This window comes from Cydia strobilella, chromosome 21 (genome assembly GCF_947568885.1).
Source record: "Cydia strobilella chromosome 21, ilCydStro3.1, whole genome shotgun sequence".
NCBI lineage: Eukaryota > Metazoa > Arthropoda > Insecta > Lepidoptera > Tortricidae > Cydia > Cydia strobilella.
Window position 1 is genome coordinate 11,233,784 of NC_086061.1, and position 24,691 is coordinate 11,258,474.

General features: G+C 38.6%; 1 protein-coding gene across 1 annotated transcript in view; it reads left to right on the plus strand.

Moving 5' to 3' along the window:
* The window catches only part of LOC134750977 (phospholipase A1-like), a 33,089-nt gene extending 16,961 nt beyond the window's left edge, over positions 1 to 16,128 (plus strand). The window contains exons 2-6 of the mRNA XM_063686278.1: positions 2,832 to 2,937; positions 9,427 to 9,576; positions 13,468 to 13,621; positions 14,019 to 14,192; positions 15,606 to 16,128. Of these exons, the coding sequence (XP_063542348.1) occupies positions 2,835 to 2,937; positions 9,427 to 9,576; positions 13,468 to 13,621; positions 14,019 to 14,192; positions 15,606 to 16,098 (1,074 nt within the window). The 5' untranslated portion in view covers positions 2,832 to 2,834 and the 3' untranslated portion in view covers positions 16,099 to 16,128. The remainder of the gene's footprint in view (positions 1 to 2,831; positions 2,938 to 9,426; positions 9,577 to 13,467; positions 13,622 to 14,018; positions 14,193 to 15,605) is intronic.
* Positions 16,129 to 24,691: the final 8,563 nt, after the last annotated feature.

Sequence of the window (24,691 nt, forward strand, 5' to 3'; positions counted from 1 at the left end):
CGGCACATGGATTTTATCGGATAACAGTTACATAGACTAAGTCCTGGGGCGCACGCGGCACTCATATATGTAAGTAGGCAATTTTTTTGGGATCGTATATAAATAAATATTATAGGACATTCTTACACAGATTGACTAAGTCCCACGGTAAGCCCAGGGAGGCTTGTGTTATGGGTACTCAGACAACGATATATATAATATATAAATACTTAAATACATAGAAAACACCCATGACTCAGGAACAAATATCTGTGCTCATGACACAAATATCACACAAATAATAAATAATTAAGTCCGCCATTTGTACTCTTTTTGTGTAAATTTGTGCAATAAAGTTTAAATAAATAAATAAATGCCCTTACCGGGATTCGAACCCAGGACCATCGGCTTCACAGGTCACTACCCACTAGGCCAGACCGGTCGTCAAATGGTGTAGATGGTGTCAAATAGAAATAAAAGCTTTTAAATATTATAATAAATGTGTAGAGACCATATTGAGCTTCGAGATTTTTTTTTTAATTTTTTTTTAACTTTATAGTGGTAGTGTCACAGTACTAGTAGTCACTACTTTTCATTAGGGTTCCTTACCTTAAGGGTTAAAGACCCTATTACTAAGACTCCTCTGTCCGTCTGTCTGTCCGTCTGTATCACATGAACCGTGATAGCTAGACAATTGAAATTTTCACAGAATGTATTTCTGTTGCCGCTAACAAATACTAAAAACAGAATAAAATAAATATTTAAGTGGGGCTCCCATACAACAAACGTGATTTTTTTGCCGTTGTTTTCGTAATGGTACAGAACTCTTCGTGCGCGAGTCCGACTCGCCATTGGCCGGTTTTTTATCCAAAGTAGTAAGAGAAAGACCTCGAGATTCGGAGTAGATTTAACATAAAAAATTAAATAAAAAAGTGAAATGTAAAACTTTAATTAAAATTACCCAAATGGTGGAATTCACAACATTAGGGTATAAACAGATAATGTCTGTTTATCTTATCAAATAAAATAAATTATAATTTGAAAGGCAAGTAAGCCTAATTATATAAAAATAGGTACTTAAATATAAATTACCCATTAAACGTGATAGATTTTAACAAAATGATCTATCATTAGATCAATTCTGAAAGTGACATCATACTTATTTAACATGTAGGTAAAACAGTAAGTTTGCAAACATTTCTTTACAGTACATATGGTGCTACTTTCTCGCACTAGTGCGTCAAATAGCACTTTTCGTGCATATGTCTAAAGTTTAAAGGGCCATATGTACTGTAAAACGTTGTACGATACACGTGCGAATAGGTAATTCGCATCTCGTGTCGATTTAAAACACTCCCTGCGGTCGTGTTTTAATTTATCGCCACTCGTTTCGAATTTCCTCTTTTCCGCACTTGTATCGTAAATAACTATTTCACTCGATTTAATTAATGACATTAATCATGATCATTACGCGCATCAAAAGGTTTATCATTAATCGATTATCATTACAACTGTAGCATTAATTAAAAATCATTAAATAATTTAGCTATTATTTAAATAAGTATGCATAGATGATATAACTAATTGGAACAATAATATAACTGCCAGTTCACATTCAACGAGTACTGGGGTGCACGTACTGCTAACATTATTGTAAGTAAGTTTAATTTTTAGGATTCCGTGCCCAAAGGGTAAAAACGGGACCCTATTACTAAAACTCCGCTGTCTGTCTGTCTATTAAATCACATTTACAATCGGGGCTTTTACCTTTATTTTGTTACTTTTATTTACCGACGTTTCGACACAGGTTTCACTGGTCGTGGTCGCGGCTAACCTGACGTCCCAGCAAAATGTCAAAACAGAGATTTGTGTGACTACCCGACGAAAAGTGTATTTAAAGTTTGGGTTGTGGGATTGCAAATGTGATTTAATATGTGTTCTAAACGCGAAAGTTTTAAATGTTACGTCTGTCTGTCTGTCCGTCTGTCACCAGGCTGTATCTCATGAACCGTGATAGCTAGACAGTTGAAATTTTCACAGATGATGTATTTTTTTTGCCGCTATAACAACAAATACTAAAAACAGAATAATACAAATATTTAAGTGAGCTTCATTAAACAAACGTGATTTTTTTGCCGTTTTTTGCGTAGTACGGAACCCTTCGTGCGCGAGTCCGACTCGCACTTGGCCGGTTTTAGTTTATACACATTGTGACCTGTTAAATAGGTACGAATAACCTTTTATTTGATGGAGGTATTACACGTGTATACCAAAACTATTTACTACGTTAATAGTGCTATAAAATCGCGGGGCATCTAAAAATCACTATACCTTCTAAAACCCTTCCCTTCGCTCTGACTTCCAGACGTACCTTTTATACTTAGCTCGACGAAAAATCGGATTTTGCTCGTTTAAAACCAAATCTACTGTCTCCATCACAGTTTTCCTTACAGTTGGAAGTTATACTTTAAATCGGGAAAGATCTTTACTTTCAGCCGCTATTATCTTTTCAATAATCTAGGTGATATTATTACGTTATTGGATAGTTTTCTTAGAATTTACGAACACTTTGTGGAAGCAAAGTGAGCGTTTTAGAGAGAGCTAGGTTCTTTTTAGGGTGCCGTACCTAAAGAGTGAAAACGGGACCCTATTACTAAGACTCCGCTGTCCGTCTGTCTGTCAGTCACCAGACTGTATCTCATGAACCATGAATAGCTAGACAGTTGAAATTTTTACAGATGATGTATCTGTTGCCGCTATAACAACACATACTAAAATGTACGGAACCCTCGGTGGACGAGTCCGACTCGGTTTTTTTCAAGTTGGTCTGAACTGAATCCTTTTATTTTCAGAGCATGGCGCTAGTACAACCACTGATGGTTCTGGCAGTGGCGTCGGCAGTAGCCAGTTCGATTCCCCGCCCACAGTACGGGTACTCGGCTGGCTTCTTACCACACTGTAAGTTTTACACATAAGCTATTAACTTATTATAATTTTAAACTAACATGGGACTTAATCGCGTAATAACATGTTTATTTTATTTTATTTACGTTTCGAACGTGACGTTACGTTCGTGGTCACAGGCAGACTGGCGAGGAATTGTATCAACATCTTCTTGCTGCGCGGGTTTTGCGAACTACCCGCACTTGATCTTGATTTTTACGCGATTAAGATTAGATTAGATTAGATAATATTTATTTCTTAAAGAAAAACGCACAGTATTTTACAAAAAGGGATAAAACAAAGACTTACACTAAAAGTTGCCGAATTGCACCTTCCCATACAAACGTAGTTCCGCTCTCATTTTAAAACTACGTGTTGGATTGTAATGAAACTTTCCAGATATAAGTAATGACATGAGGTATGTCTAGGTCTGAAATTAGTTTATATAGCTCCAGTTTATAAAACAAACGAAATAGAGCAAAAACAAGTTTTGTATAAAAAACTTAAATTCGCTGTATTTTTTTAACTATGGTAGGTATCTGAAGCTACATAAACTAATTACAGGTTTTTCACCTTATCCTATTGTAAGTATAAAGTTTCAGAGCAATCCAGCTCAAGGGCCTATTTTAGATTTAAGCTAGTTATTAATTTCGTTTACGTTATATCCAGCTTAGTAGTTTTAAAATGTGAGCGGAACTACGTTTGTATGGAGAACTAAAAGCTTGACGGAGACCCTTAAAATTATAAGTGAAAATCGTGTTAGTTTAAATTAACTTATTATGTTAATTTATTTATTTATTGATAATAATGTTTACATGACATTACAGTTGGACCAATGCGTCACGAAACTTAAAACTAATAGCAATAATAATACATAAAACAGCAACAATTATAACAACAATAATATCACATAACATTATTATTATTTGTATCTCCTTGGATATCACGGGCCTATAAATCCCGGTCTTTTGATAGGCTTGCGTGGGGATATAGATCCAACACGTAGAGGCCCCTTGGAGAGCTTTAATGTCATGTAGAACGCCTGCTGGAACCCGTTCACAGGCGCAACAATGGACACCCATGAACCGGTCGCAGCAGGCATTGGGACTATTGCAGAAAAAGTGAACAGTATACCGGTCTATGGATTGAAGTTTGGGTGGACAATGAGACTGGGCTGGTGGACAATGAGACTGGGCTTCACATAACATTATTATTATTATTATTTATTAAGAAACAAACAGTCTTATAAAACAGATGAGTTTATAAAGTAACATTTTTCTAGTAAAAGACCTATAGTTTCCTATATGTAAACGAATTTTAATTAAGTACTCTGCTAACTCTGCCCTGGAACCAACGTACGACTTTGTGCCGGTTGCAGTCGAGACTGCGGGACCTTGGGCTGTGGAGGCTAGGGACTTTGTGAGGGATTTGGGTCGGCGGCTGAGGGACAGGGGGTGCGACCCTCGGTCCGGATCGTACCTGGTCCAACAGATCTCGTTGGCCATTCAGCGCGGTAACGCTGCCAGCGTAATGGGGACATTTGAACTAGGTGCGATTCGTGACGGTTATTTTATTTAAACAAAAAAAAAAGTGACGAAGCCTGTTGCGGATATCATCATTGGTATTTTTGGGACGAAGCATGTTGCTGATTTGCATTTGTAGCCACCTGACGAAGCCTGCGTTGCGGATTTTTTACATGTAACTAAATATTATTATTTTTTAAGATTTTCTTTATAAATAAACTCTAGTTATTTCATCAAAAAAAAAAAAATAATAATAAAAACTTATTACTAAGTACAAAAGACATGCGCATATTGTAGATATAGTCCGACAAGAAATTGTAGAAAATTATTAAGAAGAAGAAGATGGCAACAATTCAGTACGATTTTAGTGCGATTAGTATAGACAGACAGACAAATTATGTTGGAACAGTTGAGCACCTAGCATCCATCGCCTCACAGAATCTCAGGCATTCATTATACACTGCCGTCCATATAGACCGTGATTACCTTTAAAACAAAAGGTAATCACGGTCTATATCCCGGTCAATATAAGTCTAGTGAAACTAACCGTGAATCATTCAAAACTCTTACTAATCTTTCTTATTATTTAATATAATAATCATAATAATAATTCAGTCATTATTATTAAATCTAAAATCGACGCCATGGTTCCTAAGAACAGATTTCGCAATCTCTCATAGTTTCTGACTTCTCCATACTGACCCATTTGGATTGATCGCCCTGTATACATCCCACTGCTGGGCACAGACCTCCTCTTATGTGCGAGTGGCTTGGGCTATAGTCCCCACGCTAGCCCAATGCGGATTGGACACTTCACATACACCTTTGAATTTCTTCGCAGATGTATGCAAGTTTCACGATGTTTTCCTTCACCGAAAGGCTAGTGGTAAATAACAAAAACGGCCAAGTGCGAGTCCATCGTAATATATACATATAATCGTTAATAACTATGTAACGATAGTTATTTGTTTTACAAGGTCCGAAGGGGGCAAAGTTGTTGTTTAACTTCTCGTGCTAATAGATACCCGAGCAAGCGATAAGTGGAAACTTGAGCATTGCGAGGGCTTCAAGGCACAAGGGTTAAACAAACTTTCCTACCGAGTGAAACGCAATTTTTTTCACCACACCAAGTTGAATTTTCGCTTATATTGTACAGCAATGGCAACTCTATCTATCCGCTAAATTTTATCGAAATCAGACGAAGAAATTAATTGACAATAAATAAGAAGTAGGCCAGTGGGGGACACTCATCCTTTCGGGCAAACTCGGCTCCGCTCGGCTCAGCATTGCTCCGAGCAATTATTAGGGTTGGCACAACTTGACGTCCCTTTGCGTGCACGACTACAGATAAGATAATGATTTGAATTTTGACAACCCTAAATACCCGAAAGGAATAGTGCCATACATTAGAAAGGGACAACACACTCAAACTTCGGGTTTGTACGGTAATACTATTACTTATTCTGTGAGTAGGCTCATTTACTTTACCGCTATAGGTTCATATGCCGCATTTAATTATTTAATTAGATATTCAGCAACTAATTAGCTAACAAGGTAATACAATTACAGTGATATCAAATTAACATAGGTAATTAATGATACATTCAATAGGTAATTAATGATTACGATTAATTGCAACTCTGGATTATTAATTGACACCTGGGATTCCGAATGATCTCGAATCTCAGTGTAATTAAATGATTACGCTATTGTAAGCTAATAAAGCTACTCCCGGTGTCAATGTATAGACCTACCAAAGTGTCAGTGCGTACTTTTCATGTATGGGCTCCCAACTCAACTATAATATTCATTTCGAAACGGTTTAGTCAACTATAATGAATTTGACCAATCACGTGGCGCCGCGGTCCAGTGGAGAAGACACCAACGCGCGACTATTTCATGAGTAATAGGTATTCATATAAAAATGTATTATTTTAGATGACTCGCAGAAAAAGTATTGTGTTAATTGTGTACGTGATGATATAATCAAGCTTTTCAATCTCGTACTTTTATTAGGCCACTCAATTTTTACCAAAGCAACTGCCATCTGACCTTCCAACTCAGAGGGGAAACTAGGCCTTAGAATAGAATAGAATAATTTTTATAATAGGAATAGGGTTTTTAGGGTTTAGGGTTATAGGGTTTTTTTTAATAGGAATAGTCAGGTTTAATCACGATGTTTTCCTTCACCGAAAAGCGACTGGTAAATATCAAATGATATTTCGTACATAAGTTCCGAAAAACTCATTGGTACGAGCCGGGTTGAACCCGCGACCTCCGGATTGAAAGTCACATGCTCTTACCGCTAGGCCACCAGCGCTTTTTCTTTATGGCATAGAGTAACTTATACTAGAGCGGTACTGTCATAGTAAATTTTGTAACCCCAGTAAATTCACTGCCATCTGTCGACACACTTGAAACCAAAAATGAAGATTTATAAAAATACGATAGAATGTATTTAAATATAGATAAATGATTTTTTTTATTTGCATTAATTATTTTTATGATTTTGACCCATGTTCTTTCACTGATATGCGTTAAAATTGTTAAATAACAAACGAAACCGTCAACGCCATCTATACGACTGTAGGCCAAAACTAGTAGCGCCCTCTGAACGAGAATCAAATTTTCTTGATTTTCGAGGCAATCCTTAGACTGTATCCATCTATTACGGAGTTATATCTATCTTTGCTTTATGGTTATAGGTAGAATTGTTTTCCAATAACATCCTTATAAATAAAAAGGGTGAAGTGGTCGGCTTTGACACACTTGTCACAGACCTCGTAATACAATTATTTAGCATAATTAGCATATGGAGTTAAACCAAGATAAGTCTGCAACGAGTTTGATAGCACACGCAGTGCAAATTTATACGTCATAATTTCATAGAAATTTGACGTTCAAAATAACACTTGCACTGTATATGCTATCAAAATCGTGAGATAGGCATAGTTAACATAAAGATAACATGTCATTTCCAGAGAAAAACTATCAGGTTGGTACTTGTACTGTACTGTGTTGTTGTGTGTGTATTCTGAGGTTGTGCAATAAAGAGGATTTGTATTGTATTGTATACTGTCTAAGTACGAGTACCTAGGGCCTAGGTAAGTTAAAACGGAGGTAGTATGGATGGTATAGAAAGGATGCCAATCTCTTATGGCAGAATTGTTGCAAAAGTGACCGCTTGTTCCTAATCTCTCCGGTGGCGCTAGTTAGGTTCTGGGACATGAGTATAACATGAACCATATAAGGCAACAAATAACCCGACCAAATTACGTAGGTTGTTTTTGGTAGTATTTCGGTGTATGGTGGCGCCGCCTAATTACTGTTTTTTGATGAACACTTTTCATACATAGAGATTTGGCTCCTTTATATAGTCTGTATGGGAGGTAGGTTAAAACAACGTCAACTTTGAGACATCTATAACTAATATTGTCATCGGTTACCGCGATAGTTACTCATGAAATGAAACTATGAAAACGGATTATATCGCGTATATTGAATTTATGATACATCCCGACGTTTCGAACACTTTACAGCGTTCAATATACGCAATATAATCCGTTTTCATAGTTTTATTACATCTATAACTGTTATCGACCTGGAAAAACGATGTTTAGCCTCGTCCGACCGTCCGTTGGTCAAATATGCGTCCTTGCTTCAAGACAATGATAAATACCGCAAAATTGACGTTGTTTTAACTTACCTCTGTTTTAACTTTTGATTGATTGATAATTTATTTGTCAATATGGGTTACAAAGAGGTCTTAAAACTATTTACAATATGTAAGTACATAGGATCTCCACATTGTGCCTACTAACTGGCATATAAATTTAATTAAACTAGCCTAAGTTAAGGGGTAGGGGGAGGGGGTTAAGGGGAAGAGGCTGAAGACCAGCAACCTGGTGGTCCAATGTCGAAAAAGAGATGAGGACACAAAACCTGACAACACAGACAACCCAGGATAGATTGTCCTGGCGCCGACGTACGAGGAGGCCCGACCCCAGCTAAACTGGGAAATGGGCTGGACAAAGAAGAAGAAGAAGGAGCCTAAGTCTCCCACACTGTAGAAACATTCCTCAAACAGCCAAACTTTCATCATTTTCTTAAATGTTGTATTTTTTTATCTTTAAATTCATCCGGTAACTTATTATAAATTGTAATGCAAATGATGTATGAATTTTTAGATGCTAATTCTAGTTTTGTAGCTGGTTTGTGTAATTTATGTTTGTATTGTTGTCCTGCTCGGTCTCCCCTAGGTTCTGTTACTAGGTACGGCAACTGAGCGACTCGCACGTGCTGCACTTGACCTGCGTGTGATTTAATTACAATAATTAGCACAACGCTTTATAACATCGTTTCGCATTATTTTCCGCCGTGGCCTGCCATTGAATAGCATGACGAACATTTTTTTAAACGCCACTTTAACGAGACAATGAAAGACAGGATATTTTCTTAATCAGGCACTTATGACAATGATGATGGACATATTTTTAATTATTAAGATTAATTAGGTGTTGGTATTTATTTCTAACCATTTTTAGGGTTCCGTACCTACAAAGTTAGGGTTCCTTACCTAAAAAGGAAAAAAACGGAACCCTTATCTTATAGGATCACTTGTGCGTCTTTCTGTCCGTCTGTCACAGCCTATTTTCTCCGAAACTACTGGACCAATTAAGTTGAAATTTGGTATACATATGTAAGTTTGTGACCCAAAGACGGATATGTAAAGTAAACAAATTAATTTTAAACACGGGGGCCACTTTTGGGGGGTAAAGGAGCTTCCGGCGCTTCATTCTCTATGGAAAGCATCACGTGATCACCTGTCATGTCATAGAAAAGTAAGCTCTGGCCCGGACACGGCCCGGTCTAACGTGAGTCATCCTTAAATGAGAAAATTAAAAAAAATAAGTTTTTCAAACTAGATCGTGTTATATAAAATTTTGGTGAACAACTTTTACCGAACAACTTAATCTTCCAGGCCCCGGCATCATGAACAACTCCAGCATCAGCGCCGGCAGCATGCCCAAGCTGCAGGTAGTCCATCATCAGCTCGTCAACGGCCAGATCACGAGGAGGTCCATGCCGGTGCTGGCCGCTCCGAGGATGCTGGCCAAGGATAAGCGTGTGGGTACGTGCCATTCCACAAAAACATCTAAAAACATGCCGTGGACCTAACCTTCTCAGACGTATTCATCATCTTCCTCGCGTTATCCCGGCATTTTGCCACGGCTCATGGAAGCCTGGGGTCCGCTTGACAATTAATCCTAAGAATTGACGTAGGCACTAGTTTTTACGAAAGCGACTGCCATCTGACCTTCCAACCCAGAGGGGGAACTAGGCCTTGTTAGGATTAGTACGGTTTTTCTCACGACTCACGAAGTTTTCCTTCACCGAAAAGCGACTGGTAATTATTTAATGATATTTCGTACATATGCTCCGAAAAACTCATTGGTACGAGCCGGGGTTTGAACCTGCGACCTCCGGATTGAAAGTCAGACGTATTACAAGTCAAAATTTTAAAACTAACACGGCACTTAATCGCGTACAAACTTACGTTTATTTATGGCCTGACGTTTCGAACGTGGCGTTACGTTCGTGGTCACAGGCAGACTGGCGAGGAATTGTATCAACATCTTGCTGCGCGGGTTTTGCGAACTACCTTTGCTTTATGCAAACTCTGCCTCTAAGGCCGCTTCCCCACATGGCGGCGCGGTATCTGTGCGGTACGCAGTATTTCTTCCTGATTGGCGCGCCCGCGCAGATACCGCGCCGCCAAGTGGGGAAACGGCCTTAGTGGGAACTGCCCCCAACTGCACGCCGACGGCAGAAGTTGCAGTTGGGTTGCAGTCCGTCTGTACTGTCCCTAAGTTCTACCCTATGTTTGAATGGAATTCGGTATCACAGTCATATTTTACAAATCTGAAAAAGCTATTTGAAAGAATTAGGTGGCGTAAGCCGTAAAAATGTCTTTGATCGCTATATTTCACCGCGATAGCTCGTGCACCGGCCAGCCTGCAGCCGTTCGAAGATATAGTCCAAGAGCTGACGTTAGATTACTCCGAAAAGTTATATCCCCTGCACAGAATAAGTAATAGTATTAATTATGGGTCTGTATTGTTTTCCATATAGTTTTAAGTCACAATGTATTGTTTGTTTACATTTTCGGTCATAGATAGGATAGATAGGAAGCCGATGGTCCTGATAGGTTCGAATCCCGGTAAGGGCATTTCCCTAATATTTATTTATTTTTATTTTTTCATTGGTCTTTTATATAACGTAAAATGGGGTGAGTAGGAGCAAAACTGACATTAGTCATAATTTCGTTCAGAATCGCGTAACTTTTCAGAATTGCCATAAAACAAACCTAACCTTACCTATCTAATGGATAACCTGAGGAACATCCTGAAGGTTAACGTTTTCAGAATTATGACTAATGATAACATGACAATTACATTATGACTTTCAATAATTATGTCAAACAAAGGGACCCCATTAATTATACAGGTGTCCGCTACACCCCGCTCTAAATGGAATCACCTCACCCCGCGGCAGTAGATTGTCTACAAATCGACAGAATTTCAGTTAGGCCTATGCCTTTAAACAACGTGATGACGGTTCAAATTGTATGGATGTTCGTAAATTTCCAGTAAATATTTTTTTCTTTAATCACGTTGCCATGGAACTTACACACATTGTTGCGTACGCAGACATATCGTCCTTATATCATTGTGTGTTCAGTTTAGTTATGTACAATATGCAGTACATATTTATAATTTCTAGAAATTATCATGAGAAAATTCTCATGTATGTTTTCCACTTAGAAAGTTCCCGTTCAGATTAGGGATTATTGCTCAATGTTCTTAACTGTTGGCGAATGTTTCATTCAACATTTACGCCACTCATTGGCATATATTTCAAGTTTATTTATTTATTTATTTATTTAATCTTTATTGCACAAAAGAAAATACAATCGTACAAAAGGCGGACTTAATGCTATGAGGCATTCTCTACCAGTCAACCTTCGGGCAAAGCAGAAATCGAAATTAATTGCAGTGAGGGGACACTCCTCCTTTCGGGCTTTCTCGGCTCCGTTCGGCTCAGCATTGTGCACAACCACACATAAGATAATGACTTGAATATTGACAACCCTAAATAGCCGAAAGGGATAGTGCCATACATAAGATAGGTACGGCATGATTCGTCCCTGAATCGCTGTCAAACTTCCGTTTTGTAGGAAGTGTCCTTTCTGTACGGTAGTACTATTACTTATTCTGCGCTAATTGTAAGATGTTCTGGCTTGGTATGAATAGTGCGGACAAAATACCGGGAACACTTCATGGGAACTATAAAATTTTTGAAAATTCATTTTGACGAATTGATACCTAGCCGCAGAATTCAATAACAAATATTTTATGAACGTAGTACGAACTGAACTGGACACTTTCTACGCAATATTTCATCAGGTTATCTGCGTTCCAGAGAGTTTGCTCGTTTTTCGCGGTAACCTCTTGGCCTATAACACGTGAATAATTCATGAAAGAGCCCCAGTTTACAGAACTGTGACATTTAAATTCATCGAGCACTCTGGTTATTTACAAGAAAATGTTATTGTTTACATTAGGCTCCATTTTTAGGGTTCCGTAGCTCAAAAGGAAATAACGGAACCCTTATAGGGTCACTTTTTTGTCCGTCTGTCTGTCCGTCCGTCCGTCTGTCTGTCTGTCATCTCAGGAACAGAGGTATCGAATTGAAATTTTAATCATATACTCAGGTCTACGGTCCCTTGAAGCTGTTAAAATATCAAATTTCTAAATTTATAAAAAAAATGATACGGCCGTTTATGCCGCAAAAAACGTATATTTCAATACTCTCAAGGGAATCAAAACTTATAGAGTACTCCCCGTTGACCTAGAACTATGAAATTTGGCAAGTAATATCGTCGTACACTACAAGTACAGCGAAAAATCACAAATATTGTAAATATATATATATATATATATATATATATATATATATATATATAAATAAAATCCATACTTTAATATTATAAATGCGAAAGTCTGTCTGTCTGTCTGTGTGTTACCTCTTCACGCTTAGACCGCTGAACCGATCTAGTTGAAATTTGGCGTAGAGATAGTTTGAGTCCCGGGGAAGGACATAGGATAGTTTTTATCCCGATAATCATCCCTTAAGAGGGTAAAAGCGGAGTGGAATCATGGTGGAATTGAGATAATAAATGAGTTGCCTAATATTTGTGTGCATATTATGCTCAAATTGAATGATTGCTCCTGGCACTTTCTCCAGGCGCTATTCTTACTCTAGCTGAGGTTACTAAGTCCACGCAGACGAAGTCGCGGGCAAAAGCTAGTAAGAAATAAGTTAATTTTGTACGGAACCCTCCGCTCGGTGGGCGAGTCCGATTCGCACTGGACGGTTTTTCATTCCTATTTTAGCATTTTCTTTGATATATCTGAATTAGAATCAAGCTAGATTCAGTCGATCGGGTTTGGTTTTTAATTTGCGATTTTGACGGTGATATATTACGTTTATTTTCTAAATTAATTTGACGAATCCAAACGAGTTTTTCATTTTCAAGTAGATAAAAAAAAGACTTAAAATTTGAATCTTTGAGGTCTTGAATTTAATAATAATAATAATTAATTTCCTATCTACATATATATCCAACTACATAGTATAAAACAAAGTCGCTTTCCGCTCTCTATTGTATGCTTAGATTTTTAAAACTAGGCAACGGATATTGATGCGGTTTTTTTGTAAAGGTTTTGTGTGAATTAGTTGAACTAACCGTGCGAACCGGCGCGGGTCGCTAGTTTTGTTATAAAATTGGGGCATTTTCAATGAAAAGGGACCTTATGGTCGATGGCGCTTATGCCGCACAGCGTCACGCGGCATTGTATTTATATCTGAGCATCGTTTATAATGGCGTAAGCGCCATCGACAATAAGGTCCCTTTTTATAGAAAATACCATAATTCAACTCGACTCATTCCCTATTCCAGACTTCGTGAATAAGAAGACGGTGCTATACGCCGTGGGTTTCCTGGACAGCGCGGTGTGGCCTCACACGCAGGCCATTGCCACTTCATACGCTAAACGCGGATACAACGTGTTTATTACTGAGACTTTTAGCTTCCTCACCTATATATATCCCAAGTAAGTCATTATTATCAATATTATCAACATAGGTATCTAGTTATAGCTATTGCACAGGGCGCCCCATCCATCGGGCTCCGCCCGGCTATCTCAGTATGAGGCTGTCGAAGGTGCTAGGCATTGGAGCGCGCTTAGCGCGCCCCGTACCTCCGGCTAGGCCCAATTCATTCAATATGAAGGCGCCTAAGTCGCCCGGTATTAGAGTGCGCGCAGCGCGCCCCGTACGTCAGGTTTGCCAGATAATTTTATAGAGAGATCACGTAGGTATATTTCTCAAATTTATGCCAATTAAACACTAATATAGAATACTCCGACCAAAAATTTACAATAAAATACCTACCTTTGTTAGCTCATATTTTATTTATTGCTAAGCTCTAGTTTATATTTCAATTTCCAGATCCGCGCGTCTTTCGCGAGTCATCGGGCAGAAAATGGGCGAGTTGTTAGTGAAGCTGACGGAGCGAGGTCTGACGGCGGATAACTTGGAGCTGGTAGGGCTCAGCCTTGGAGCCCACATCGTCAGCTACGCCGCTAAACACTTCTATAATGTCACGGGCACTAAGCCTTCAAGGTAACTTGATTTTCTTCGTCATTTTAGCGCTTATTGGGAAAATTGTATTGCATCCTAAAGTAGCCTGGCTCGCTTTTGGCAATCTGATTTCAAGAATTGGCGCACACTTAGGTAGGTACACGTGTTGCTGTAAGTTTCGATATACTTATTCATTGGCATCAGCTGGGCCCATACGCTGGCCTGGTTATAAATTAGGCATTCTAGAGGACCATAGAATATTATGTTATATTTTTAAATAGCTTTAATTTATTGACTATAGGGTATTTCACTGTATTAAAATTAAATTATTTTACACCATGCATAAAATAAAGCATCAGAAGATTAATAGAGAAACGTAGAGAGCTGTTATTTTTAGACACAATTTCTGTTTAAAAACCCGTATTAAACTATAAAGAGTGGGTAATTTGATTGTGACGTCACATGCTAGTGTTTCATATAAATTCTTAATGTTATGTACTTATGTTATGTTCTTATGCCGTCATATTGTATCTCTTTTTGTATTAGTTTGTGTAAGCGATGTGTAATTTTATTTTACGCCATATTTTATGTCTCTTTCTTTTATGTTGCTTTCTTTTTGTCTGTTACCTTCCGTGATTCTCACCTGATGGTCTCATCGGAAGATCAGCGCTGGAAGTCGCCAGCAGCATGCTGAGATGGGGCCATTTCGTGACACTTTATTTTCATGTTATTTTAATGTATGTCTATTGTCTGTGTGTGTTTAGGAATAAAGTATTCTATTCTATTCTATTCTAATAACTTCTTGATCGATTTAGCTGCCGAGCGAGACGTGGCATAAAACCGGGACCGCGCTATGAAGATTAATTTAATCGTATGACTATTTATTTGCAGTAGATTTATATGAAGCATGATGCTAATACAGTTCATGATATAAAGCCAACTTTCATACACTCCATGTCATGAAATGAGTATTGTTCACTAAATTCTCATCATCATCTTCCTCGCGTTATCCCGGCATTTTGCCACGGCTCATGGGAGCCTCGGGTCCGCTTGACAACTAATCCTAAGAATTGGCGTAGGCACTAGTTTTTACGAAAGCGATTGCCATCTGACCTTCCAACCCAGAGGGGAAAACTAGGCCTTGTTAGGATTAGTCCGGTTTCCTCACGATGTTTTCCTTCACCGAAAAGCGACTGGTATAAATATCAAATGATATTCCGTACATAAGTTCCGAAAAACTCATTGGTACGAGCCGGGGGTTTGAACCCGCGACCTCCGGATTGAAAGTCGCACGCTTTTACCGCTAGGCCACCAGCGCTTCAACTAAATTCTATTTGCATAAAATTATCATTATTAGATAAATACCTAAAATTGCACACCAATAAAATAAATAGTTCTGGGTAGGGGACTTATTTACAGATTTCATATCTAAATGTATACCCATATCATTTCCAGATTAACCGGCCTCGATCCCTCCGGGCCCTGCTTTAAGACCATGCCTCTCGAACACCGCCTCAACCCCTCAGACGCCGAACATATCGACATCATCCACACCAACATTGACGGCTTCGGCATTCCTGAACCTCTCGGCCATGTAGACTTTTACGCCAACGGCGGAGAGTATCAACCCAGCGACATACCTTACATACCCTGCCTAGTTATCTGCAGTCATATAAAATCAGTTCTTTACTGGTGGCAAGCTTTAGAACATCCCAAGAAATTTATGGCACAGAAATGCGACTCAGTACAAGCAGCGAGGTATAATGAATGCAACAGTACTGAGACGAATGTCGTCGGCTTAGAAACTGATTTTACTAAACCTGGTATTTATTATTTGTCGACGTCTAATGAGTTTCCGTATTATAGGGGTAAGGAGGGGTTGAGGCCTGATAATGATATTTCGACGAATTTTTTGGAGAAATTGAATGATGAGGAGCTTGTTGCTTGAATGGGTTAAACAAAAATATGGGGCATTTTCTATGAAAAGGGACCTTATTGTCGATGGCGCTTACGCCGCACAGCGTCGCGCGGCATTGTATTTATATCGGAGCATCGTTTATAATGACGTAAGCGCCATCGACAATAAGGTCCCTTTTTATAGAAAATACCACAAATGTGTTAATAGCTCGGTGGGTTAAAAATAAGTGCATTCCCGTTGCCAGGGAGGTTTTGGGATTATACTGAGCAACTTTTACTATGACACCAACCCCGAAATCGGGAAAAGAATTTGGCTGTTTCATACATTTTGACTGGACCATTTCTATGGGAGGGTAATTTTTTTTTCGCGATTTCGTGGTTTGTCCCATAGTAAAAGTTGCTCAGTATAAACTCAAAACGTCCCTAGTAGCGGGAATACACTTATTTTTTAATAATGATGTTATTGCACAGTAAAATTAAATGCATTTCCCTATATGCTGATACCTATGAGTTCATGCACAAACTTTGGTTTGGTTAAAATTTTGAGTCCATAAAAGTCAACCTAACTGCTGTGTGATTTGACTTTTAAAAATATGTCTGTACTTAAATAATTAAATTAATATTAACATAAAGTATTAGGGCAGTTTTAAACCAAATAAAAATACCATATATTGATAGATGTGGTAGATAAGATAATTCCATATAGTTAATGTCATAGAATATCCATTCTAAAATTATTATCAATTGTGATATTTATTTAATTATACGAACGGGTCTACCGCGATCTACTTTCATTGTTTTTACCTTAAATTCCGACGTTTCAGCTGTGGTCACGGAAAGACTGACATCCCAGCAAAATGTCAACGGAGATATAAGTATGTACTTCCACGAGACACAGACATATTAAATATATCAATAACGGACACTCCTCGGTACGGAGTGAAACATGTCGAGCGTTTTTCGACTTAAAATACGTGAGTGACCCGTTATTAATATATTTTTCATTTCTCATGCTCTGAAAGAGGGTCATTGTTGTTCTAAAAGGTGCGCAGAAAATGATACGTGTCTGCACTAGAGCATTTTACGTTCGAAGTACGATATTTTTAATTTTTTTACGATAAGCAATTGAAATTTGAGTTTAAATGGATTTGTTATACAATTTCCATTGTGATACTTGACTCTCCATTCCATAAATAACGATACTTTTGCCTGAATTTTTAATTGAAAGTTCCCTCAATAAATACTATAAAAATGTATTATTCGTCATGTTTTTGAAAAAACACATGCATTTTACTTTCCTCGTATTCGAAATGAAAAGTAGAGTGTTTAACTCGGGTGAAAGGCATCATTTCTGCCTCGGACTATTGGCGCTCTCACTGCGTTCGAGCGCCAAGACACCTCGGCAGCAATGAGTGCCTTTCATCCCTTGGTTAACAATCTACTATAATATATCCGAAATTAGTTTATAAACGCGGTTGACCCGTTCGTATAATTAAATATGTGTTCAAAATGCGAGTTTAAAGTGTTAAATTGTGATATTAGCTATAATTTTTATTTTTTAGCGTGTTTTAAGTCATATCCTAGTTCTACCTATGTATCTCAGACCCCCCACCCATGTTCTGTTCTGTTTTTCCCCCAATAAATAAAACAAAATAAATAAAACAAATCCCTAGTGTAATTTGATAGCGTGACGTGCTGCCTGCGTGTTGGGAACCCTGCCCAAGGGTCCCGGCTTAGTGGTAAGTTTTTAGTATTTATTTTTAAGTTAGGTTTTTTAGTTTTAGTTAGTTTATTTTAATGGTAGTTTTAGTTATACAGGGTGTCCCGTAAACATGTTAGCTTCATGAATAAAGTACTTCATTTATAATAATTTTACTTCATTCTTCTTCTTTGTCCGTCCCTGCTCCCGTTATCTGGGGTCGGGTCTCCTCACATTTCTGCGCCAGGCCCGTCGGTCCTGGATTGTCGGTTTTGGCAATTGGGTTTTCTTGAGGTCTCTCTCTATGTTAGACCACCAGGTCAATGGCGGGCGGCCGATACCTTTCTTACGTTCTGGTAAGTTTACTTAGTAATTTTACTTCATTACTAATTAAAATAAATACACCACAAAATAGTGACTCGCGTTACGTTTTTTAAATAATTATTACATAACACTTATAACATGGAGTGGCGTCCGCGTACCGGAAGACGAACTGCCGGTAGGCCTCCAACGAGATGGAGCGACGACCTGGTGAAGGTCGCGGGAATTCGGTGGTTGCGAGCGGCACAGGATCGGTCGGAGTGGCGAGCCTTGGGGGAGGCCTATGTCCAGCAGTGGACGTCTGTCGGCTGACATGATGATGATGACTCATAACATAACACTTATATTATGCTATTTTTTATATAATTTTGTGAATGCCTTGAATGAGGCATGGGAGCATGAGAATAAATCTACATTACAAAATAGTTGGTTGTGATGGTTGTGGTGGTCGCAAATTCTATGTAAAGGAGCCTGTTACCCAGGTAGCATTTATACGTCATTGTGACGTCCGTTACGTCATTATGACTGAAGAAGAGGGATTTCGATAGTTTTGATCCATACTAATATTATAAATGTGAAAGTCTGTCTGTCTGTCTGTCTGTCTGTGTGTTACCTCTTCACGCTTAAACCGCTGAACCGATTTAGTTGAAATTTGGTACACAGATAGTTGGAGTCCCGGGGAAGGACATAGGATACTTTTTATTCCAGAACTCACCCCTCAAGGGGGTGAAAAGGGGGGTTAAAATTTGTATGGGGAATCAATAACCGCTGAACCGATTTAGATGAAACTTGGTATGGGGATAGTTTGAGCTGTGGGAAAGGATATAGAATAATTTTATCCCCGAAATCATCCCTTAAGGGTGTAAAAAATGAGGTGGAAATGTATAGTGTGGTCCAATTTGGGGGTGAAAAAAGGATGTATTAAAAAGCAGATTTGTTTAAGAATTAAGGTACCCAAATTACTAATTCCACGCAGACGAAGTCGCGGGCAAAAGCTAGTAGGAAATAAATATCAAAAACTATACAAATGCAAATACAACCTCAACAATGACGTCATTATGACGTCGCTGACGTCACTTTGCTACCTGGGTAAAGGAAAAACTTTTTCGTGCATACATATATATCCTTGTTCTTAATCCTAATTCTACGCTTTACTGGTTTTTCCGTTGGGCAGACGTCATGTGCTCCATATATTGCCCCGGCCTCCTTAGGGTCCGTATTAGACAGATGCGGGGAGAAGACCAGGTTTGTAATGAAGACTAGGGCTTCATCTGACATCGTCTGGGTGTGACTGGTGTGTATCATACTTGTGATGAAGAACAGGATGAACACTTTCTGGAACATTCTGGAACCTGAAAATAGAACATTTACAATTTATTTTGTTACCAGTGCCTCGAGGCGCGAGGCCGTGGGCGACAGCCCGCTTCGCCCACGCCTAGCTACGCCACTGTTTGTTACCTTTATTTACCGACGTTTCGACACAGGTTACAACTGGGCGTGGTGGTGGCGGATTGTAAATGTAATTTAATAGGGAATACGCGAAACTTTGCGTAGGTGGCGCCACTATCACAATCTGAGGGTCTATCGCGAAACAAGAAAATAGAAATTTCGTTATCTAACATCTCTGTCACTTGCATATTCGAGTGATAAAGAGGCAGATGGCGAAATTTAGGATTCGCGTTTCCCGGAAGGTTATCTGTAAACAAACCGCCTTGATGCATCAATGTCATATTTTATTATTTTAACTAAAATTTGATATTTATTAACATTAAAACTATTCAAATAAATGTTTATAATAATAATAATAAATAGTCCGCCGGTTCCTCTCTCTGCGGCCCTGACCACCGGCAGCTTGGGCCCTGCCCCGCTGCTGGCGGCACCCTAGGTTAGGTTTTTTATAATTTGTTTATATGTATTTTGTATTGTTTTGTAAGTGTTTTTATATTTTACTTTTATATCCATATTATAAAAAACCTAACATAAGAAAATGAATAAATAAAGAGAATAATAAATAATAATACATTTCAAACTATTCAAATAAATGTTTATTTACTGCGGGTTCGCAAGTAAGTTCAAAAATGGTTCGCGTAACTTTACCTCGTAAGCATACTTTTTTTTTTTTAATACTACGTCGGTGGCAAACAAGCATACGGCCCGCCTGATGTTAAGCAGTCTCCGTAGCCTATGTACGCCTGCAACTCCAGAGGAGCCGCCAAAATGCCGACCCTAACACTCCTCTCTCTCGTTGAGTTCTGGCAACCTTACTCACCGGCAGGAACACAACACTATGTGTAGGGTCTAGTGTTATTTAGCTGCGGTTTTCTGTAAGGTGGAGGTACTTCCCCAGTTGGGCTCTGCTCTAGATCTGGAATGACATCCGCTGTCCTGTGCCCTACCACACAAAGCGAAAGGTCATTCACACTGCACATACCTCTCTTTTGGACGTAGTTTAAGGACATACACCCGGGTCTCAAACTCCGGATTTTACGTGCGAGAATGATAAAAATAAAGATAAAGATAGTGATAGATTCAAGTAGGCATATTAAAATGTGCTTATGAACGTCAAATAAAGTTGCGTCGGCTCTAACCCAATGTTTTACACTGGCCAAATATTGGTTCAAACTGTAAAAACAGAAACTAATGTGGTTGTTAAAATAAAACACAAAATTATTTCCGAGCCCTAAATTTCGGGGTATGCTCATAACTTTGTAAGTCACCTTCTTTACGAACTTGGCTGACACACTTCCGTGTGTCTAAATAACGATATTCCCTTACCGCAACTGTATGGTACATGTAGGTACATGTCTAAATATGGTCATGGACTTTATAACATTTTCCGTGTTTGCTGCATCAGTGTTGCATAATTTACCTACAGAATATTCTCTGGTTTTCCGTATGACGGGACTTGAATATCTAAATCTATAAAGCAGTTCCTTTAATATAAATATAAACGAAAATGTAACTACTGTAACCCGCCCAGGGCTCCCCACGCAAAGGTGCCCATCACGCACGCTATTGTCGCGTTGGATTGCAATGGACCCTGCAAGGTCAAGGCCCCTTTCTTGCAGGCGAAGACCCAGCTCGCGGAGGAAAGACTTTCCTTCAGCACACCAGCACCTAGCACACCCACCCCCCACACCCACTTTTTTTATTTTTATTTGTTTATCACAAAGTACAACACAATAATTTTCTTTTCACCTCAGCAGCTCGAACAAGCCTACTTCGTCACTCCAGGGAGTGAAACAATGTAGCTGCCACTTCATACTTTTTTTTGTATTATTCTGTGTAATTCGAAATACATTTTAACCATTAATATATGTGCTCACTACTGAGGTGAAAAATTATGTGTGCAACACGAGAGCAAAATTATTTTACATCTCGTGTTTTTGAGTCCCTCGCTACGCTCAAGATTCTAGCTTCGCTCGTGATTCAATTATAGCATCTTTCGCTTTCTCGGGACTCAAAATAAACACTCGCAAGAAAAACCAACTTTCCTCTCTTGATGCACAAATAACTATATAATTATATTCCTCGCCAAACTGCGATTCACATCCTTTCACACCCTTAAAAGATGATTTTGGTTATAAAAACTATCATATGTACTGTCCCGGGACTCAAACCATCTCTATCATTAATCTTGCAACTTTGGAATATTTTCTTTGGCACATTGCTAATACTAGCACATCGAAGACATCGAGGGGGACGAATAAATAGCTACTCAGCGCTGACGCCGCTGAGTATTTTTTTAAGGGTAGCCTTTCCTTTAATTATATGTACATATAATATAGTTAACGCGTGCCAAACGCTGAAATAGTTATTTGTGCAACAAGAGAGGAAAGTTGGTTTTTCTTGCGAGGGACTCAAAAACACGAGATGTAAAATTCATGTCCTTTACTAAATTAAAAAGCTACTTTGTTTCACTCAGACGACGAAGTGACGAAGTAGGCTTGTTCTAGCTGCTTAGGTGAAAAAATATTTTTCAAACTGCAATACATGTCATATATATTAAAGAAAAAGTGACGAAGCCCTCCAGTGGTGAAGGCCGGATTCGAACCGGCGTCTTTAGTAATCCGGAATCTTGAAACCTAGGCCACTCCGCCACGGCGGTATCCGTCCCAATTTCTCGATTATATGCCATCTTACTAAGACTAGGCGTCTTTGACCAGCTCTGAGGCCAAGCAGTACTTACACATATGAAAATATTAAAATACACACACACATATTAAACACACACACACACACACACATTAAAATATTACACATTATTATGTTGCTTATACATATTAAAATATTTAATAAAAATAATTTGATTTGTTTCCAAAGTTGTGTAATATATTTTTTCCTAAATAGAATACAAAAAAATTAAAATAAAATGCGCACATTTTAGTACCTCTTTAAATATAATTAGTGAAATGAAATGTTCTTTAACAAATCCTTGTCCGATACACATTTTTTTCGACTGTATAATGAGCAAAAATAGATTTTGTTCATTTAAATAAATGACGTTTTGGCCAATTTGTGTAAATAGGGTTTTTCCGCTCAATTAAGTAGAGGGATGGACATCATTATTTGCTTATTAGGGTGTCCATGATTGAAATGGATGTAAGGACAGTCCTGCTTAGAAATTGCTGGCAAAGCTCTTTAATTCCCTTCGGCCGCGTATGTAACCGGAGTTTGGTAACTGGTCCCAAAAATAGGAGTCCCGCGAAGCGGGGCTCCGTCTAGTTAAGTTCAGAATTCAACATTATGTTCCTAAAGGGATCACTCATGGTTTCATAAGAGTATTATTTATTCCTTACTGGATACTAGTTACGAACAATCATACAGGTATCAGAAAAGGAAAAAAATATATCACTTGGATACCAGTATCCTATGAGGATCATTTTTTCTTCTTAGGTAACTGGTTACCAAACTCCGGTTACATACGCGGCCGAAGGGATTTAATTTCATTAATTTATGTCTCGTCCGACCGTGAGGGACAGAACATACGCAATGTGACAAAATTGAAAACACGTTCTAACATTCCTGACAAAATACCAAAGGGGTCATCCATTAATTTACATCACACGTTTAGGTTTTTACTCGAAAATGTGACATGTTGTGACAAGGGGGAGGGGGGAGTCACAAACTTTGTGACGTCAATTTAACTTATTTAAATTATTTAATTTTTTAACAAGTTTTTGGAACGATAATCGTTTTTAATCGTTTAATTTTGTTTTCCAATCCGTTTTGGGTTATTATATTTTGATAAAATATTAATAATACTTAATTCGATTTGCCGATTTTATTGAAAAAATGTGACGTCACACCAGGGGGGAGGGGTTTGCCAAATGTGACCAAGTGTAACAAGCACGGGGGAGGGGTCAAAAACCTCGAAATTCGTGTGACTTAATTTATTGATGAACCCAAAACAACTCACGTAAATTGGTCGGGTTATTTGTTACCCACCATAAACCATACTAAATTTACGGTGGGGAATTAAAAAAAAGGTGAGACTGTGACAAGGACAAATAATAATAACGCATTCTCTGCTATTGTATCTCTATGATTATAGTGGAGTTAAGGTACTGTCCGGATTCAGACTTCACCGGCATTACTGCCGGCTGCATTGCTGCAAAATCCTTTATGAAAATTACGACATTAATTTTTACTCACAAAATCACATATACCTTTGGTTTAGTCCGTTACCTCTTCACGTTTAATCCGGAGAACCTATTTAGATGGATATGGCGAGTTTGAGTCTTGGGGAAATACATCAGACAGTTTTTAGGGTTCCGTACCCAAAGGGTTAAAACGGGACCCTATTACTAAGACTCCTCTGTCCGTCTGTCCGTCTGCCTGTCTGTCACCAGGATGTATCTCAAGAACCGTGATAGATAGACAGTTAAAATTTTCACAGATGTATTTCTGTTGCCGCTATAACAACAAGTACTAAAAACAGAATTAAATAAATATTTAAGTGGGGCTCCCATATAACAAACGTGATTTTTTGACGTTTTTTTGCGTTATGGTACGGAACCCTTCGTGCGCGATCACTTGGCCGAATTTTTCCTTAGTATATTCTCGCGGAGCCCCAACAGAGGCTTTCCTTTCTTTCCTCTCTGGAAGGCTCCCCTAGAGGTCCGCGCAGCACACTTTGAGAATGGCTGCATCTAACTGTACAGTTGCCATCAGATATATCAGAGCGCCCGAGGTACTCAAAATATCTGAACACGCACTCTAACGCCTTAACAATAGAGGCGTGTTCAGATATTTGTGAGCACCTCGGCCGCTCCGATATATCTGATGGCGACTGTATATCATTTTAGGAAGACATTCCCACCTAAAAATACCAACTGGCCACAGCGTGGGCATAATTCAGCCGTCACTCTCAAAGCGTTTCAACTGTTCTAATTCCCAGTATTAAAAGACCTCTCAATCCCTGTCGGCTGTAGGGAACCAGAGCTCAACCTTTTAAAAAAAACTGTTGAACAACTGGCCAAGTGCGAGCCGGACGCTCCCAGAGGGTTCTGATCTGAACCATCGTGTTTTTAAAAAGGGGTTTCCTTTCAAGGGTTCCGTAGCCAAAGGGTAAAAACGGGATCCTATTACTAAGACTCCTCTA